At 45.9% G+C, this 21,453-nt stretch overlaps 1 protein-coding gene across 1 annotated transcript in view; it reads right to left on the bottom strand.

Annotated features, from left to right (window-relative positions):
• The window catches only part of LOC118285746 (formin-1-like), a gene marked incomplete at its 5' end in the record, with an annotated part of 49,200 nt that overhangs the window by 24,756 nt on the left and 2,991 nt on the right, over window positions 1-21,453 (bottom strand). The window contains 5 exons of the mRNA XM_035609541.2: window positions 4,820-4,961; window positions 6,955-7,691; window positions 9,245-9,306; window positions 10,791-10,911; window positions 15,804-15,970. Coding sequence (XP_035465434.2) covers window positions 4,820-4,961; window positions 6,955-7,691; window positions 9,245-9,306; window positions 10,791-10,911; window positions 15,804-15,970 — 1,229 coding nt within the window. The remainder of the gene's footprint in view (window positions 1-4,819; window positions 4,962-6,954; window positions 7,692-9,244; window positions 9,307-10,790; window positions 10,912-15,803; window positions 15,971-21,453) is intronic.

Raw genomic sequence — 21,453 nt, 5'->3', positions numbered from 1 at the left:
TCATCTGGTTTGACCCATGTGACCAGACCGATCAACAAAACGTTGTCATAACCCATCATGGTGACGCAAAGGACTGGGAAATGCAGAGCGTGCGCACGCACACGCACATAGCAGGGGACACAGTTTGCCAAGTTACATCAATGAGGGAGCAAAGTTAAACAGAAAAGCACCTCCTCCAGTTTGCCGCGGAACATGTGTGAGATATAATCAAAAAATATCAAGTCGCAGTGAAAGTACAAAGGCAAAAGTGGCACCATAAAAGGACAGTCTCGAAGAGCAAGGCAAGGAGAAGTAGGGCTTTTATAACAAACTATAAATTCACAGGATTTTTATTTCTGCCTACACATGGTCACAATTACTTATGACTGAATTAGCTGTAAAGCCAGGGAGAGTTTTGGCAAGGTAAAGCCCCGCTCTAAAAGTTAATGTGTCAGGCTTCTTCATTAGGTATTATGGCGTTGTCGGCTACTGGGCTGTCCAGTGGGAGCTGGAGAGCAGAAGCCTTAGAAGTGGGTATTGCATTACAGGGCGTTAGTGGATGCCATGCTGCTTCCAGCTCTATTACCTGGATCACTGGGGATCTCCCACTCTGGGGACTCGAGACGGCTGAGTACCAGGCTTTCCCCAACACCTCTAATTAAACACTTTGGACGGGCCACACTAAAAGCAACCCAGGAGCCCTTCCCGCTCACTGTGGCTGCAGAACTCGCCAATTAGCCTAAACAGTTAAGTTAATGTGAAAGGACAACTGATGCTGGACGCTTGATTTTCAGACGCGGAAACGGTTTGGGTAAGTGGAGGGATGCTGATGCTGATGCTGAGACAGGTAGCCATCGACCGCTAATGGCTCTCTCATGTGGACATAAGGAGAACTTGAGGTTAATCTGACACTCAGGAATAAAAGGTCAAAAGAAAGAGGAGGAGAAGAAGAAGGAGAGAAGAGAAATTGAGCGAACCTAAGACAATAAACAGAATGATGGAGGCAGACAGTGGGAGCGTGTTGAGCTGAGGCAGGTGGCTGATGTTAGAAGATGAGGGCAGGCAGGCTGATGCAGGATCAGAGCCGAGCGGATAGTTTACACAGCCACGGCCAAGTAGCCAGCCTGCTCCAATGCTGAGCGTCTGTCTGGCTATCTGTCTGGACAGATGTTACAATAACAACTGGATCAAGAGTTCCCATCAATAACCACCTCCAACACACTCGGCAACCCCAGTCTCACCCAGCGGTGTTAATCTTACACCCACTCTCCCGCGTCATAGCCACGGCTTCAAGTGCGTCTTTAATAAACGCAGTGTGATTGCTCAGTCATTTCCCATAAACGCCGCTGTTTGTTTAAGTAGATCCGCAACGTGTAAACTTGATACGCGTTTGATTCATGTGGGTAAAGGAAATTGCTGTTTTTTGTGTTTACTGATGTGCATTTTTGCACACATGTGAGCTGAACCTTTACATTGATTGATTTCCTCATCCCAATCGCCCTCCCTGCTCATCCCTTGATCAAGAATGCACTGACATGCCCACTCTCTGCTCCCCCCGCCCCACTCCTATAGGTGATCTGTCTTCGCTGCCTCCTCGGGCCAGTGGAGTGGAGCCACATGCCTGCAATTACACCCCTGGTGCTGTCCAGTCCTTTCTGTTCTGCTCTGATGGGGCGGGAGAGCTCTCTTCCATGTCCTCTCCCCTGCTTTGATATGCTAATCAGCAGAGAGAGAAGGGCTCTGGCGTAAACAAGGGCTTTGATTTCTCGATGGCACACATGATAAAGATTAACTCACTCATGTACGAATCGGCCTCATCCCCCTGAGTTGAAACTTTTGGCGTGAGGAGTTGCTGGAAAGCGGGGAAGTGGCTCATATGCATAATGTACACACACATTCCTTTCCCTCCCACTCATCTCCTCTCAGCGCTCCGAGCCCCCGGGGGCTGTGGTGTTAGCATTATCTGGCAACACTTTCTGAGCAAGTGCATAATGAGTGGTGAGGATGTGCTGTCATCGCAAACGCGTGCACGCACGCACACACACACACACACACGTCTGTGCAGACACAAATGGACACAAGAACAGCAAGTGAAACACACTCTCCCTCACGCACAGATCCAGGCACGGATTCACCGGTAAGATGACAGAAATTAATTCTGTTCGGACGTGGAGCGTGTGCTGCCACAGGCGTGATGGCTGACAGGTAGGGGGGTCGTCATGCACAGGGATAAATGGTCAGTGGTCGAGTTGAGGGGCACGGATATATCGAGCTTCTAAAAAAATTACACTAAAAACACATCTGTAAACAAGTTCAGTACAAAATGCAAAGAGTAAGACAGATTATCAAGCAACCTACTGCTGCTGACAAGGTGATTGACCACGTGGGTGTGCCAAGAGGAATAGCTAATCTTCCCAAAACATTTTCTCTGGAGGTTATTCTGAAAAACGGGCATGATCTTATTTTTTTTTTTAAAGTTAATTCTATTAATGTTATGAAATCCTTAAGTGTCAGCTGATATAGCACGAACAAGAAAAGCAGGAGAGCAGCAGGGAATGTCTCCAACTGCAACAAAGAATACGAGAAGTGTAGTCAAAAAAGATGAAAAGACACTGCCAACTAAATTAATATAAATGTCAAAATCAATGTCTTTAATCTTTTGCACTTCAAAGCAATGCAAAACGAAGTGGTGTGAGGTATATTCATTAATTGAGTGAATTACAGAGATCTGAATTTTCAAAATGTGCAGGTGTGTGCCTGCCATCTCTGCACCACACGGGTCAACCCTACAACTCTAAGGCCTCTTGTTCAACTTAAAAACAAAAGTATGATAAACCGCTTTTTTTCCCTGAATGATTACAACTTATCTTTCAGATTGCAACACAATTTAACTTCCAAGAAAAATTTGGACCTGGATCTCTGCTGAGTGCAGTGACCCCTGCACATCCTCTCCACTTTCACCATCACATTCTCCTTCTTTCCTGTTCAGTCCACCGCGATGATCCATGACCTCCTCAACTCTTCTTCTTCATCCCTTCTTCAACCCCTCTCTTTTTTCCCCACCCGTTCCAGTTTCTCTGCTGACTTTCTTTCTCACGTTTCAACCAGCTGAACCTTTCAGAGAACATCATCAGCTGGCGATTCGGATGATTTCTCCCTCTTTAACCTAGAGTATAAACTTTCAGAGATAAAAAAAATTCTTACGTAAACAAGTTTCTTTTATTTTGGCGACCTTTTCGGTGAGTTGGAATTCTAAGCGGGTTAAAAAACAAACCATGCCATCACGTATTTCCCTCTTTAATCATAGATTTGGATGCTGACTGCTCTCCCTGGCTCTAAGAAAGACCCCTGTATAATCAAAGCACTTTGTTCAGATGAAATGTTTAAACATAGATGTGAATTTTAGCCAATGTACTATACAGGTACTTCTCTCATAAAATAACCCCACCATATGATATTTTGGACATTTTTGTATGTGGTTCAACAGTGTTCCCATTAGTGGGGTCAAGCATCTTGAAGACTGACGTAAGCCCAGACAGAGACAGTTGGCAGAATTTGTGTCTGGATGTGGCCGTCTGACTCGGATCAAATGTTGGACAGTTTGCTGCTTTAGAATGACCAGACTGAACGGAGAGATCTGAGGATGGAGATCAGGGACCCCGGAGCAGAGTGGTGCCTTAACAAATTGATCAGAATAGGGGATGTGTATGGATTTAGAGGGGACAGACTGGGGCAGTGGCCGATTTTTAACTGCCCGGACGCCCTCCAGTGAGGACCACGAGGCAGCCGGGATGCTGACGCGGCGCTGGCTGCAGCGCAGGAGGTGCAGAGTTGCAGCATTTGACAAGACACCAAGACAACTGCATCTTGGGTGGGTCAGGGAACTGCGGATCAATCTGGCAGAAAGCACACCATCGCTAATTTTTCCTGTTTAATTTTGAGCACAACCTTTGAAGCCTTCCCAGAAGAAAGAAAAAAACATAATTCTGAAACCCCCAACTGCATTAAAATTCTGCAGTTTGTCAAGGGAAAAAAACTCAAGTGAGTAAACACATGAAATGGTAGCCTGTGTTGGTCCAGTGCAATACCTTGCAATTACAGCCAATAGCCAATAGGCTGGACCTTAGACTGTTTATAAAAATGGATGTGGTCTGGAAAGTGGAACTGAAAAGTGCCTGTGCATGATATTCATTTCATAAATTACAGTCCCATTCAGAGTAAAACAGACAGTATGAATTGGGGCGCGTGTACAGCTGATTGACAGCTAGTACCGTCCAATGGGTGCATGGTTGCAAGTGGAAGTGGACGTGCAGTGGACGAGCTCTCAGTCAGGCCCTGCACACCGCTCCTCCAAATAAGGTTACTTCTGGTTTGAAAAAACCAAGATGGCGCTGGTCAAAAAACTATAAAGTGAGGGTTCAAAACGGCAGTTATCAAAAACCAACGGGTGGCGTCACGGTGAGTTGCCACTTGGGCGGGAGCCAATTCCAGCTGACATTTGGGCGGGGAGTCCGGGTTCACCCTGTACAGGTCACCAGCGTGTCCCAGGGCTGATATGAAGAACATTCACACTCACATTTACACCTATAGACAATTTAGAGTCTCCAATTGACTTCTGCTTCATGTCTTTGGACTGTGGGAGGAAGCCGCAGTGCCCAGAGAAAATCCATGCACGCACAGGCAGAACATGCTTACAACGCCCGTGGGGGGGGGGTTCCGGCAGTCAGAGACATACTGCACAAGATAACCAAAAACTACAAAAATCGTCCAACCCTCAATGAAAGACGATTAGAAGACATTACCCAATCTGAGGAGGACCGAGAGGAGTGAGTGAATCTACCTTCTTGGTTTTGGTTTTCTTCTCGTAGGTGTCTGACAGCGGTTTCTTCTTCGCCTGTAGCGTGGCCTTGGAGAAAAAGTCCTCAAACTCATTTGGGTTGACGATGTTTGGTTCCTCCAGGGAGCCCCACAGTGTGTTGTTGCTGGGAAAGGAAGCAGAGATTTTAATTCTATTTTAATATAAATCAATGCATCCCCAAAAAACGATGATCACAGTCACAACCACAGGCTTGTGGCTCACAAGGCAGGTTAGAAATGTGTTTGGCTACTTGAGCTAAACAAATTGTGTGCTCTATTTGTGGGAGATTATTTAATGTTTATTCAACCTTGCCATTGTTTACCATTTTCCATTTCGCTGCCCGGCAAACACTTGGCAGGAATGGCTGCAAAATCTCAGCTTTACAAAAAAAAAGCACTGTTTATGAGGTAGGTGATAAAAATAACAAAAGATTAAGACAGGCTCTTTTTTTTGTTCTCTAATAAAAAAAAGGACCATTTACAGCAAAAGGAAGAAGAAGAATACGGGAGGCAATGTTGTGTTTCAGAAGTTGCTGAGTAACATTGGACAAAACAAACAGAGGCAGAAATAAGAACAAGAGGTGTCTTAAGTCAAGAGGATGTTCAGGAGTTAAGCACAGTGTTGTTCCCAACTCTCTTGTTCACTGAAACTAAAACACATCTGTCTCTGCTTTCCCCACGTCTGTTAATAAGAATATCTACAGACACAGTAAACAGCCTACTAACAACACAAAAAAACTTATTCTAAAGAAAGACTGTGGTATGACATCTATAATACACTACAGATGCCTAATTATTGGTTTAGCCTTTCTCCACTATCTTTTCACACACACACACAGCACTTGTCATACAGTAATTTAATGACACGACTCCGGCCAATCTCCTCAAGTCAAGGCCCATTTACAGTTAGCGAGAAAGAGAATCTGGACCCAACACAGGCGCTGGCAGGGCTTAAATATCAGCACAATCAACTGCATTGCCAGTGACTCTGTGAGGGTCAAGTGAGTCCAACTGTTCCTCGGTGCAGCTGGCCTCCTGTTGCAGCGGTGAGAGTATTTATCTGGGGCAAGCCAAGAGATTTTCTGTTGAGGACATAATGGTACCGTCTCGAAATCCTCCTTTGATTTTTTTGCACTCCTTTCTGAGAGAGCGAGGAAAAGGAGGCCAGTGGACGGCCTCCGCCTCTGAGCCCGACAGTGCAGGAAACTAGCTCGGAAAAGAAAATTGCATCCAAACCCCAAGAAATCTTTCCATGCAAGACAATTTTCTAATTGACCAGATTATGACTATAATTGAATATAAATCCCCTCTTAAAGTCCTCCCCCTCCTTTTTTAATGCAGCCTCCCAAGAAACTCTAGCCCTCGTGCTGCCAACTGTACTTTGTGTCAGCTTACATTTACTCACCTGGCATCATTTCAAACCTGACATTCCCCCCCCCCCCCCCCCCATAACGCAGAACCTTACACCATTAACAGAGATCACACAGCTAATCCAGCAATAGTTAAACATCTGACCCATTTAATGCCCCTTAACTTGGCCCTTTTAAGTTAAATTTATAGCTGACATGAAACCGCCGTAGTGTAGTCACTCAGTCCCCCAGAACCAGGCCAGGACTAGTGAGCGAGTGGGAAACACAAATCAGCTTTCCCCTCTAACCCAGCCATGGAAATACAAGGCCGTAAAGCTGGAAGCCTGGCACTCGGGAGGCAACAACCACAGCCACTGTAAATGGGCTGGATAATCCACTTGCAATTACAGAGTATCTCCATAGAGCCTTTAGATGTGGGAGTGTGGTGAAGCAACCGGATCTCTGATATCTTACTGAAGAAGCATGTTCAGGTCCAGACTAAGACCCCATTAGGCAAGGTTCACCGACGCTTAGAACTTCATTAGCCTATTGATATGTGCATCTTGCCCAAGGCATTATAAATCCCACTCCAGTGACATACTGCAGTATTCCCCTGAAACAACAGGTCGAAGACGAATTGGGGAGTTGGTCCCTAAATATGGATAAGGTGAAAGCTGTTTCAGGGCCTGTATATTGGTCACCCTGCCTGCTTATGTCTGACTTCTTAACAATATTTCTGCAAAATTAAATATGAAGCTGTTTTACGTACTTATTGTCCTGTATCTGTATCCTGGTCCAGTACAGGGGCTTCATGGGACAGGCAGGCTCGACGGCAGGCTTCCTCGGGGCCTCCGCTTTCTGGCCAAAACTGAACCCCCCCATGGGGGGAGGAGGTGGAGGGCCGGCGCCTGGAGGAGGGGGAGGAGGAGGGGGACCAGCTCCAGGTAGGCCAGGAGGGGGAGGAGGAGGAGGAGGGGGTGGTGGCGGGCCACCTCCAGGGAGAGGAGGTGGTGGAGGGGGTGGTGGTGGTGCTCCCCTGTTGCCTGGCAAAGGGGGAGGAGGAGGAGGGGGAGGAGGTGGCGGTGGTCCTGAAAGACCTGGTGGGAGGGGTGGTGGAGGAGGAGGTGGTGGTGCTGCCGCTTGGCCTGGTAAAGGGGGAGGCGGTGGTGGGGCAGAAGGTCCTGTGGCGGTTTCACCTTTGAGATTCAGACCAATAGAGTCCAAGCTGAGTTTTTTCGGCACGTTCTGGGAGGGGCATTGAGTGAGCCCGCCGTCGCCCTCGGGGCTCTTGATGAAAGTCTCCCTGTCCGTCTGGATGCCCACAGTGCGGCAGGTCTTGGGTGTCAAGTCGTCCGCTGTGGACACAGCGGCGTCGCGGACCTCGCCGCGCTCCTGACCCGTGTTGTACGACTTGTCTCTTTGCATCCGGGCGACAACTCCCTCCAGGTGCGATAGTGAGCCGGCATACTCACCTCGCAGTCGGAAGATCTGAAGCTCAAGGTCGGACTGTGAGGAGCATAATACAACGTCAGACGCAAAACAAATCCAGAGCATTAGAAACTAGAAACCATATCAGGTTATTGACAATGTTTCCTTTAGGGAACTTGGATTAAAGTAAAAAATTACTCCACCACTGGCCTACATGAACGTAATTCTCAGTTGAAAAATAACAGCCCTGTTCATTCTTTTCACCACCTGTTTTGAACTTACTCCCATTAAATTTTCCCCAGTCTGAGGTAAATATCTGACTCTTTCAGTGAAAATCTGGTGACTGCAGTTTTCATTCGACATTTCAAACAGTGAAAAACAACTCAACCAGGGCGAAGTATTGATTGGAGACAAAGAAAATATTTTTGCAAATACACATGTTCCGTATTAACTCATGTCAGTTTAGAAAATAGCATTAGGCACGTTCCCAACCATACTTGTGGGCTGACTCAGCATTAAGGCCTTAAGAGTTCCACGTCAAATTAAAGGCTTTAAGTCGACAGGCTGAGGAACCGATTCTGAGGTCAGACTTTTCAAGGAAAAGTTCCATAAAAGTTTTATCAGTGGTACAAATTATGTAACATGTCCTCAACTATGTTCCCATTGGTCTTCCAAGGTTATACAATAACATTTGCAGAAAGATAAAAAAAAAACACCTGTGAAACACTGTTCCAAAACTCTGCATTTGATGAATTAAACACAGACTCCTTTAAAACTAATCTGGAAGGAGCCATTATATTGGAGACGAACGAGGCGTGTGTGGAACATTAGGAAGTCACATGATCATATGTAATACTTAAAATATGAAATTCAGATTTCGCCTGCTTTGATTAATTTCAGCTAAAATAATAAACTTCCATTTCACTTTCGGTTTAAGGTGCAAAAGTTTACATTAAGAGCCGGATCAGGACATCATAGCATTATAGGAATGTTTCACTGGTTTACTTGCTCGTGCAAGAGTACAATTTGATTGTTTTTATTTTAGTCCTTTTTTTGTAAAAAAAAAAAAGAAGAGGCTATCGTGTGTCATTCTATGCCCTGTTATTATGTACAATATATTATAACATATAATATTATAACAGCTACAAGTTATCTTATTCAATTTCAACCAATTTATACTGTTTCCCTCAGTTTGTACAACCTTTTAAGTTCACTGTTCAATAAGAATCACATTAAGAGAACCCTGCCAACTTTAAAACCTGTGACATCTGAGAAGTAGTAGTGCTGAGAGTTAAATACTCACACAAGCGAAGCTGCAGCACTTGAACGTTTCATGTTCACTTAGTGCCATCTTGTGTTCGGGACAGCTCACTGCTACAACAGACTAAATATTCGCAAGGGCCTCGGAAATTTATCTACATCTGCCGAACATTTATTATTGTCAAAAATGTAGCTACTGCTACACTTGCTTTTATAAACATGTATTGTATTTTCATTTGCATGTGTTTTTGTATGTCAGATCCGTCTCAGTTTACTTTCGGCAACACATCTTCCCTTACAGAGATGCGTGGTTTCATTTCCTCCCGTGCATGCTTTCAGTCTGTGTTTGCTTAGCTCGTATGATAACTTACATGCATCCTCTCCAGCTCTTCCTTGCACTCTCTCTTCAGCTGCAAGAGGGCAGCCTGGTGCTCTGAAAGTAGGCAGAACGAGAACAGTGGCATGGGAACACAAAAAAATGTTAAGTGTGTACTTAGCCCCAATAATCACAGCTCAGTGCTGGTGTTCTTGAGTTAAGGGCTGAGAGAAAGGGTTTCGAGTTCCTTTCTCTTGATGTGCTGGCTGAAATATCGACATGTAAAATCACTGTCAATCTGATCTTTGAGACAATGGCCATTTACCACCACAGTCATCAGAGGTAAAATTCTACAGAAGGGTGGGTCGCTATATTTACCACTCGACCAACCAGTTTTGATTTTTACTGCTGGCTAAAGTAAAAGCCAATACAAAAAGTTTTGTCAGGCCAAGACACAAAAACGGAAAGGTCTATCTGCTGGCACTGATAAAATCAAGGCAAGGCAGTTAAAATGTCACGCAACAACATTATTCACCTCATGTCTGAGATGCTACCGCCATAGAGAAACAAAACAAGAATACTATTCGTGCTATGAACAGCTCCTAAAATATTTTGATCTTCAGCATAGTTTCACTTCACAGTTGGTGATGAACTACCAAATACACTCCACCCATAAACTGTACCTACTAAGTCACATAACATACACCACAATGCCATCGCCTCCATAAACATGTTCACGCTGATTTAATTTGATCAATTGTATTCGACTGAGAATCGAGAACACTTGAAGAAGATGAAGGCGACGCCATTTGCACTCGCACGGACAATCTATAGATCCCACAATCTGTAGATGTAATGACTGACACTGCATTGCGGTAACGATATAGGGACCTAAATAAAAAATATTTTAAAAGTTTGAACGATAATGTGTATGATATGCATGCCTGGGTTTATCTATATGTTCAAAGTCTGGACTTTAGCTCTGCTATATCCTTAGACGAGAGCAAAGCCCCGATCCCGGGGAGCAAATCACCAGAATAATCCACACTTGCTGGTCTTAATCTATTCTCACACAGACCTCGGAGAACACCAAACATCTGTGTCACTGCTTTCGCAGCACAGTTTCACTGTAACCCTGACCATGAATGGAAAGCTCTTTGCTTTGTAACAGAGTCCAACCATCGACAGCCATGTGCGGATATGACCTATTTATGTTATTAAACCTTTAGAGGGGGCCAAACGTGGCTTGCTGCCCAGAGTGTACTTGATTCCATTAAACGTTTTCACCCCCACTCCCAACACCCACCCATGCTATACCCACCCTGTGGTGCCACGAAACAGCATCTACACAAACAGCAGCATCGGCAAACAGGCACAGCCTCACTGAGTTCTTAAATGGATTAAAAGGATTTCTTACACCATGCTGCTGATGTACAGTAGACACATTCAAAAGATACTAAGATATCTGCAACGCCCCTTATGCACAAAGAGAATGAGTGTGATGTGTGTCACTATAGGCTTGACCGGGATGATCCTCTGTCAGCATTCCTGGTCTTGGATGTTATTACAGGCAACACCGTCGAAAGGTTTGAGGTTCTTACCTGCCTCGGTGTACCTGAGCCCCACCTTCTCCTCCTCATCTTTAGCTTTGGGTGGGGGCCACACAGCCTGCAGCCGCCCCGGAGTTCGGTCCTCACTGTCTGCAGGGGACGTGACCTCGGTCTGTGGGAAGAAAACACATGCGACATATATGAACATATGTGGGTAATGAGATGACATTTATATTCTGAGTGAGTTTTCTCAGAATGCGTTGCTTTCTCCTGTCTCTGTAGTAAATACGATGCACTTTTCAAAAGTATGAAATCAAAAATAGTTTGGGTTTGCCGTTACATACATTATCCTCTGTGGTAGTCTTGACTTCGTTCCCAGGAGATTTGGAGGCCCTTTCAAAAATGGACCTCAGATTTTCCTTGTCATTCTTGATTTTCTGCCTCACTGCATCCAGGTCCACATACTCCGTTTTATCCTTTGTGACATTTTTGGGACCAAAGATGCCCCTGAAGGTTTCATAGGCCAGGTCTGAGGTTTTCTTTCTCTCAGGCGTGGATGTAGGCGTCTCTGGGCCTGCAGGAGTTTTCTCTCCTGCAACCTCCTTTCCATTCTCAGAATCTTTCTTGCTGTGTTTGGGAGAAGCATCCTGCCCACTGTCTGACCGCCTGGTCACATTAGGGCTTTCTAGTTTAAGCAGATGACTGAGCTGTCCCATTACAGTGCTTTTAGTATCTGCCACGGGTTTAGGCTCTGTGTGTTTTTTGGCTGGAGAGGCTGCTCTCTGATCAGGGAATAGCTTGGCTTTGTTTACCGTCTTCTTCAGGCTCAGCAGGGCCAGGTCAGTGTCCGTCTCCCTCTGCTTGATCTCAGACACCGTCTCCCTGTCATCACCCACCGCTCCTTTCTTCAGCACCCTAAACCCACTGAAAAGAGCCGGCATCTGGAATGAAGGGGGCGACGAGACGGCCGTGCCCCTGGATGGGGATGAGGTGGAGGAGGCAGAGGAGGTTGCAACAGGAGATGCTGGAGCTGGTGTATTTGTTTCAGGCGTCTTTGGAGCAGATGGGTGTTGTGAAGGAACCGTACTTGGCTGAATGTCACCCAGGGAACCGGAATTTGTAATCGCAGCAATGTCTAATTGCTTCACTGGACTGGAGGACAATTGGACTGACGCATCCGGAGTCTTAGGGGGGCTGGTGGGAACAGAGGAGGATACCTGACTGGAATAAGGTTTCCCAGTCCCGTCCTCAACCTCAGTCCTTTGCTCATGTGTCTCCACCTTTTCCGTACTATCCAAATCCTCCGTCTGTTTTGACGGCGAGGCCGTGGCACCATTATGACCCGCAGTCTCCAAAGAAGACTGTCCAGAGATGATGGAGGGAACAGGCTGAGAGCAATCTATGGCAGCATACTCATCACTTTCCTCTGTTCCCACATTCTTGCTACTATTCTCTTCTGCACTCAAAGTTTCTTCACCCACAGACATAGTGGTGCTGCTCTCCTTGGGAGTGCTGCCATCTCCCTGTTTGGTAAGTGAGGAGAGGAGACCTCTCCTGGAGCTAGCTCTGCTAACAAACTTGTTTGAGTATAACATAGCTTCTATGCGGGATCTCTCCTTAAAATTGTGTGTTCTAAACACAGGCACTTTGTACTCTGCCTCAGTGGAATGCTGCAGCTCATCTCCTTCACCATGGTTCCCCGTTTTATTGTCCTCCTCACGTTGGATGGGCTCGCTGGTCTTGGCAAGCTTCTCCGACAAGTTGGCGCCGTTGTGGGAAGCCTCCTCGTCCTCATGTTCTGAGTCACTATACGTTTCCACCTTGGTGACCTGGACCAGATCTTGGTCGACTGAGGCACCATCTTCAACTTGTTCGCCAGAGTCCTCGCCAGCTTGCAGCGATCCGGCCCTCTGCCCTGGATCACAGGAAGCAGCCCCATCATCCTGAAGCAAACCCCCCTTTTCTTTTGACTTATTCTCACCGTCGGCAGCTTGACCACCTTCAGGACGAGGAGGTGTCTCGCCATCCGCCAGCTCACGGAAAGACGTCAGCACTGGCGACTCCATGACTGACGACGCAGATCTGTCTCGGGAGAACAAACTGCTGAAGGAATTCAGCAAGGAACTAGCCGGCTGCTTCCCCTGCTCCCCAGAGTTATTACCCGCATTGTCCATTTTTGCTCAAAGTGTCACACCTGCTGACAGCAAAGGCAGGCAAACCACAACAGGTAGCAGCTCGAGCAAAGTGTCCATTGAAAATGTCATAAAGAATTCAACATCCCACCTCCAGTTATCCAAGACGCTCCTATTCCACCTCTACCCTTGGCTGGGAACAAAAGGCCTTTGTATGGACAAATCCCCCCAGCTCCTCTTACCTGCTCAAGGAGGGTGCCAACTGTAACAACACTATCCTATTATCTTGTTCAGTGACACACAAACAGGTTGCATGTCGTAGATGCTCATAACGTCACATAGAGACTACCACCGCTGTCTGGATGTTGACAGCGGCTCAGCTCAGACTCCCATGACGCCGCGAGTGAGGTCAAGCCGCTCAGTGACTGGAGGCATGTCCCGCTGTAATCTTCCTGGGAGCGCAGGAGAACAGAGTTCACTCGCCTTTCACAAAAGCAATTCCACACGTTCCAACGAGCGGAGCGGCGTTGTCCATAAAGTCGTGGCTTATCCTTCCTCCGAGTGGACTCTGTGACTGAAGTGTTCTGGCATGAGACTTTCTCTTTAGGCGAGTCTGTCTCAGTTTACAGGGAAGCACTGTGTGCTGTTCCCTACGTGAGGGGGGAAAAAAACAACAACCTCTCAGGTTGGGGAGAAAAAAAAATGTGTCTCACTGGTCGACCCGGTCCTGGGACGCCTCCCTGCAGGGCCCTCCCTTCCTGGGCGGGGACCTGCATAGGCCCGGCCACCACAGGTGTCTGATTACCTCTGCTCACTCCCCGTGAAAATGGCTGCGGAGGTAACAGGGTAAACACAGCCGAGAGGCGAGTCTGCGGTCAGGTGCCGAGCCCTTCAGTGGACCAGTACACCAGCGGTAAGCAGTGAGCTACTGCAGCGCAGGGCTTAAAGAGGAGGTGATTAGACAGCCCGCGCACAGTCAGCTCTGGCTAACAGGCTAACAGGCTAACGTGTGATTAGCAGCCCATGCGCTCCCGGGACGGAGTTCAGTGGGATGAAATGACACATTTTGATTCACTTACCTCGAGAATGAAAGTAAACATTCTTTACATACCGGGCCGTGACGGCCGGGGGTTCAGTTTTGGGGGACGAGGTTTGTGAGGAGGTTTAAAAAAAAAAGGTTTACAAGCTAGCAACCGGCAAATGCCATCCATGTTGGAAAAGGGTAATAAAGAGGATAAAAGAAAAAACTTCTGTGGTCCCTTTTAGGGAGAAGAAGTGTCATCATTTTAGTTCACATTTAATTTAACAAGCTCGGGCCTCATAAAGATGTTTAGGGAACAAACAGCATTCACCGAGCTGGGGTTGCCCTTAGCAACCAAAGGCCACCCAGCCTCATTGAACAGCTGGAGACACACTCAAAAGAATTGTGTTTTGAATAGTGTTCATGAATATTTTTGTCCTGTTTTATGACCAGAATTTGTCTGAAAGAAAATTGGGAGTAACCGACATTCTTCAATAACAGTGTGACAAAGCAAAAGGACTGCCTAAATAATGGAAATACTGTCGTAAATGTTTTCTCTGTTACCTTTAAAATTTTAAATTGGATACCAATAAAAAAACTGAAATAAAAATACAAAAAATGCATTGTTCAAGGATTGGAGATGTATTTTCATTAATCTGAAGAAAGGTACGAATGGAAAAGGGGCCTCAGTGGAATTAAGTTATGTAAGAGCAGTGGTATTTCTCTCTCACACACACACACACACACACACACACACACACACACACACACACACACACACACACACACACACACACACACACACACACACACACACACACACACACACACACACACACACACACACACACACACACACACACACACACACACACACAGTAAATCTCCAGGGTTGTACAAGGAGGCACCACAAGGGCTGTGATGTGAACTGATAATCTGGCACATATCAACGTGAAGTTATTCATTCACAGTGTGTATTCAGAAAGTGTTCAGGCCGCTTCACTGTTTTCAAGTTTACTTTGCAGCCTTGTGATGAAATCATCAAAATGTATTTTCTTCCCTAATGAATCTACACTCAACACCCTGTAATGACAAACTGTCTTGGCTGTGTGCTTGGTGTTGCAGTGTGTATGTTTTATAATGACATGAAAATGGTTGACAGCGACAAAGTACTGTATGTGTGATGGCTATCACTTGATTCTGTACAGCGCAGCCTTTGCAATGGTATGTCAACTGATTGTGCTCAGTCAGGCCACTTATTGTGTCTTGGGGAAACAATGGGCAGCATTACACCCATACACTACCCGCCTACAACCACTCCCAGGTAATCTGCCAAAGGAATGAACACATTTACCGGATCTGATGCATGATGGTACTTATTCAACTGCACTTATTAGCGTAATTAAAGTCTACGGACAATGCAATGTTTTCTGCAGGCTGTTTTGGAAGACATGCATACAGTACAGTGGGATTACATAACACATGCTCTGTGGCAAACACATTTGTGTTGCAACTTTGAAGCCCAATAACAACAACAAAAACAACAACAACAGATAAATCACACTAATACCTCCTGTGGCCTAACCATCACAATTAAATATACAAAATGTTCAAAACAGGCTGGAGTAGTAGGTCAGACTTCTCTGTGTTTGCTACGAACAAGAGTGGTTTGAGTGGAATGAGCTCAGTTTTGGCTTGGGACGCCGGTCTACAGATTAGAATCCATGACCTGCTAATCCATCTCTAAGAATTCATGATCAGGTGATTAAATGCCCCACTGGAGAGAAATCCCCATGAGTCCCATGAGGGGGAAAGAAGGGAGGAGAGCGATGGTACACTGCTCTGGGAGGGCAAATGTGCATTTCAACTAATTTTGATTGTTAAGTGTGTGTTCTGCTCATGTTCCCTCACCGTGCACTCCAGCTTCGGATAATAGGGTGTGTCCCCAATGATGTCATCCTCGGGTGGTGTGATGCGCAGGAAGTCGAGGTGATCAGGGCGTGGAACACGGGAGAGGGGCTCCTGAGGCTCGTCGCCATCCAGCATCCAAATATCATCCTGACGCAAGAGGGAGTCCTCTGCAGAAGCGGACACACACACAAACACACACACGCAACTTCAGGGTAATTAACGCTCTGTGTTGTGCAAGGAACCACAGCACAACAGGTGTGATCGAGTGTGACAAGGCTAAATAAGCAGTAATAATAAGCTTTGTTTGTTGTGTAACCTGCATGGGTTCCAAAAATGGAGCGAGGTAGGATGCAGGCATCAGAGCCGTTTAGCATCAAACAGGCAGCAAGAGAGACCCTTGTTTAGCTGCAGGCCCGAAGGCACTGGCTATTTTTATCTGCACTTAGTCGACACTGTTCCAATCATCAAAACCAACAGGGAGCTACACTGATCCAATAAGGAAAAATGGCAACACAGCACCAGTCTGAAAAACAAATACTACTGTCTAATGTAGATTTGCATTCAAGACATTGTTTACTGTCACATTTCTCAGCCTTATTGGCGTAGTATAATAAAGTTAATTGCATGTAGAGGTGGGGCGTTTTGTGAGCCTGTGTGTTCAATCGTTCTCAGGCCCTGAAGGAGTGGAAATACCAGAATTCATTTTAATTTGGGTTGAGAGACACTGCCCTCTCCTGACCAAGGACTTACATAGACACATTGAATGACACGGGTAGACTTTTACCCTGTAACAAGGCTAAAACTGGATAAAATTGAATCTGTTCTGTTCTGCTTTTGACGAGTATGCCAGGGAAGCTCGGATTCATTTTGTGCATTTCAGACACAGACAGAGCCTGCGCAGCCTTCCGCATGTGCCGTGCCCTGAACACATCACATGCTATTAACTTCAGGCACCAGGCTATATCTGCGAGTGCCAGCACAGAGGCACAAAGGCTATTTTAACTCCTTCTCGCATGCACAGTAACATAATATCTCATGCCTTGATGCATGCATTCACCGTCTGGAGAGAGTCAGTCATGCAAGAAAAAGGGATAAAAGGTACAAGTTAAGAGCTGTGGGGCAAGGCGATGTAATGTAATGTAATGTGAAAGGATGATGAAGTGAAAGAATAAGACGGCGGAGGAGAGAACACGCTGAGGGTGGGAGGGCACAGATCTTGAAGCTTGGTGTCCTCAATTTCCTCCAGCTGTAAGACAACACCTTGGCCTGTTGGGGAAGATATTCATTAGCTGGAAAATGAGAAAGGCACGGAAATGAGAAAGGCACATCGCGTCCTGTTCGATGAGATGCAGAAATATCCCATAACCTCAGTATGTAATGATTATCCACTGGGCATGTAGTATTACTGTACTGCAGCCCGGCAGCAACTTAATGAATACATCCCTGCAGTCTGAGTTTCAGTCAAATGCTTTAAATTTAGTCACATGAGCCCCTCCTGCCACACACATTAAATTCAGCTTCTGTATTCTACCACAATCCATCATTCAGAGACAGCTGCACTCCCTCCAGTAATGTGGAAGCTGAACAGAAGGGGGGGAAAAAACAGTATTAGATTAATAACTTTTCATTATGATAATGCTGCGCTGCGTGGTCCCGCAGTGGGAACTGCTGACTGGAGGCTGGGACACTTCCAAATGTAGAGTTGAGCCCAGTCTGCACCAAGAAAAGAAAGTATCGATCGGAAACAGCTCTCTCTCCTATGACAAACATTTTTACATATACGAAACAGGCAAACAGTGAACACCTATTTCTATGTTCCTTCATGCTTACAAAAAAACTAATGGTTAAACAGTCTCTGCGCTTCCCTTGATTGACAGCCATCCAGTCACTAAATGAACTATGTATACGGGAAACGACACTGCCACCACCTGGACAGGCAGAGGAAAAGGCCCTGGCCCTTCTCCCTGTAGACAAACACACTGCAGTGAAGGCCTGATGCCACTGCTGCATGCTAGAAATGAGACATACTGTAGTAAAGTAGTGCACAGCACCGCAGTGCAATGACTGCAAACAGACGAGGGGGCAGCAAGTCCTGGATTCCTCAGGTAATGAAGGCACCACATTTGCGCGCACACACACACACACACACACACACACACACACACACACACACACACACACACACACACACACACACACACACACACACACACACACACACACACACACACACACACACACACAGACACACAGACACACAGACACACAGACACACAGACACACAGACACACAGACACAGACAGACAGAGCTTAAGTTCAATACCACTGGGGAGAACCATGGCCTTATTGCCATTTAATCTCCCTCTCTGCTGAATCACAGCCTCCATAACCGAGTGAGCACAGACTGCAGATGTGATTGTGTTTGTCTGGCGGTGGCTGACTTATAGAGTTTCGTTTGACAGAAACTAAAGCGCTGCGCCCTGGATCATCCCAACCAATCCCAGACGACCCCTCAGTGCACCAAATGCTGTCTTTATAAATATGTAGTCTATATAAAACTCAAAGCCAATTGTGAGTTCAAAGGAGACTTTTGTATTTCACTGGTGCAGTCAGTCAGCCAGCACCTAGGTGTAATCATTTTACGGTGAAAATCCCATTGTGTGAGAGAGCAGCTGTCAGACAGTGCAGCGTTTCAGTGGTACTGTGAGCGTTATCATCTATCACGGCTCAGAGGCCCATCTAATGTCTGATCCTGAGAGGTGGGTGTGTCTGCGGTGACGGATTAATCACTCCGTCAGCTAGTCCGCACTCATCCAGCGGTCAGAGGAAGCTCTGCTGAGGCAGTAAAGCTGTACAGCAGACATGAGACCACTGAGAGCGAAGTTAGTCTTCAAACCCACACAGACAGTGGCCGTGTGTCCCATTTCATTTAAAAGCAGCAATTAGTGAACCTGATCACTTTCTCTATTATTAACGGACTACAGCGAGGCAGACAAGGTCAAAATTTCTCCATGGATTTCTTTAAATACAGAGCTTTCATAAACAAACACTACCCGACCTCCTCCCACAGCACCGTTTCTCATTCCTATTGAAGACACTCAAACAGCTTTTCCCAGCATGTCTACTGCCCTATTTCATCCACTTAAAATCCGCGCCCGCACGCACGCACGCACGCACGCACGCACGCACCATGTGGCATGTTGAATGCATCTGGCAGCGTCCACTCACCCCTCCATCACTAGAAAGGAGGATCATAGACTTTTATATAAATCATGACAAATGGAGGATTTATAAATCACCCGGCTTGTTTTTACGCCTGTCATGGCCGTTTTTTTCCACGCACGCTCGTCGACTGCTGTCAGGCTGGCTGCTTGACTGGTTTGGCAGTCAGTCCTGAGGTCCATGTAAATACAGGCAGCTACAGCATGACGTGACGCTCACAGAGTCATCATTGCTCATTTGAAAATACAGTTCTGGAGGCTGATGGGATAATAGAACTAAGGGGAGATGGGGCAGCGCTTTCCATTAGGCCTGGCAGGCCATTGACGGATAAGACAGCAAATTTGGTTAACTTAACTACTAGTGAGTGTATGTTCTAAAAAGTGTGTCTCCGAGTGAAGCTGCTCATACTCAAAACTTCCAAAAGCATGAGGCAGGACGTTACGTGAAGAAGACCTTTGTGCCACTGATCTGTGTGCGAATATTGAGGTTCAGGCGATGAGACGGACCGGGAGGAGAGAAGCTCTCGTAGGCTGTTTTTGGCAGAATCCACCTCATTATCTGAATAGAGCTGGCCCTTGTCCGGTGTGTGGGTGAAACAGCTATGCATGGGAGTGCACTTTGTGTTGAATGACAGCTTGCAGGGAGAACAGGGCGAACACACTCTTGCTGATCAGTTTCATATGACCTTCCTGGAACGCATCGAGTAATCTGATTATGGCATTGCCTGCCATATGTCAGTAAGACAATAAAATAAGTAAGGAATTAAGGAAGGGCGGGGTAAAGAGAATGCAAGCAAGCATAAGAGTTGCCTAGAATGTTTTTCTAGAGCTGCCATAATAAATATTCTCATTTTAACTATCAAATGACTTCATGTAAATGGAGTCAACACACCTACAGACTGTTATCACCCGAGGGTGCAGTTCCCCCGGCTCTAGAGATTTACAACATCTTGTATCTCACTGTTTCGAGTTCGAGCCCCACAGTTTTACTGTTTTGACTCTGGCTGCTGCCATTGACGATTTCAGCTGCAGCAAGCAGCTGTTGAAATCCAATAAATGAATAAAAGCAGCAAACACACACAACTTGTGACTATCGAGAGAGAGACACCAATGCACATATTGTGTTAACATGTAGAAATATCACACCACGGTCATAATTTTAATAAATGAATAAAGTATTCTGTTTCATAGGTATTACAATTAGGCTGTTACCACATGAAGAGAATTAGTTCATTTTACATCACCATTCCCATCTGAAAAAGCAAACTCATTAATAAAGCGCTAATCTTCAATGGGAGAGCACAAATTGAAGAGCCCGGATTCATAATTAGTTCCACATTTGCAAACAAAACCTTGAAGGGCCCGAGCTTCACACTGACCCACTTAGCGCTATTGGCTGGGCACTGTGATGTTCACTTATCTGCATTAACATCTGAAGTGTATTCAATTATCAAGCAACACTAGGGGGATCTTGTCTGTAAACAGCTAAGAAGCAACAGAATTGACAGAGGGATTGTGTATCTAGATTAAAGGTTAAAGGTGCCACTCTGAAGGATGTGCAGCACGAAGCAAGCAGAAAGCACGACGTAGGCAACAACTCAAGCATATCGTGTTTCATAGAGATAGCTTATGTGTTATAATAAAACACATCTGATGAGCATTGGGGATATCTGCCCGGGCCAACACTGTACAATAAAAAAAAACAATGCCCATAATAGAGTTGAAAAGTCAATTTTGACAGAACATCATTCATATAATGCCAGGAATCTGTCTGTATGTGGCTCGCATATCTGGAGAACTATTCATCTTATTGGCGCTCTGCCTTCTGTGCATTAGTGGGGGCGGGACAGCGTGCCCTACCAGGCAGTATGCAAAACCGAGTGCACATGAACATTTCTTCTTCTACGTCCACAGTTTGCTGATATCCACAGGCGCCAGTCCGACTCCAAACGTGTCGGGACTACGACCAAACTCTTTTTCATTGCCTAATGCTCGACTCCACAAATCGCATAGGTTATGTCAGATTAAGAAAGCATAGTGTCAAGTGCAAATAACTGTTCTTGAAAAAGACGCAAGAAGCAAAACCAGAAGCCCCCAAAAATTGGACTAGTTATCTTAATTATTTTCTTTATGTGGTAAATAAGAGTGTGATACCAGACAGTGTGGATAATGTGTACATGCGTGGATACCAATGTGTGCTGTCTGAGTATGTTTTATTTGTGCACGATTATCACCACGTGAGTAAAGCTGGATTATTCATTGCCCTATCCACCAGTTAGCTTGGCTCCACACGGCTCAGCACTCGTTCCCCCTACGGCTGCAGCTGAGCTGGGCATCGCCGGCTGTGCTGCTTGGGCTGCCTCTGTGATGCAACAATTCGAATACTGTGGCGCTTCCTTTGCAAAAATGCACCAATGTTCTACAATATC

Source organism: Scophthalmus maximus, chromosome 15, assembly GCF_022379125.1.
Source record: "Scophthalmus maximus strain ysfricsl-2021 chromosome 15, ASM2237912v1, whole genome shotgun sequence".
In the NCBI taxonomy this organism is placed as follows: Eukaryota; Metazoa; Chordata; class Actinopteri; order Pleuronectiformes; family Scophthalmidae; genus Scophthalmus; species Scophthalmus maximus.
The sequence above is the reverse complement of the archived record's forward strand: the minus strand, read 5'-3'. Positions and strand labels throughout refer to the sequence as shown.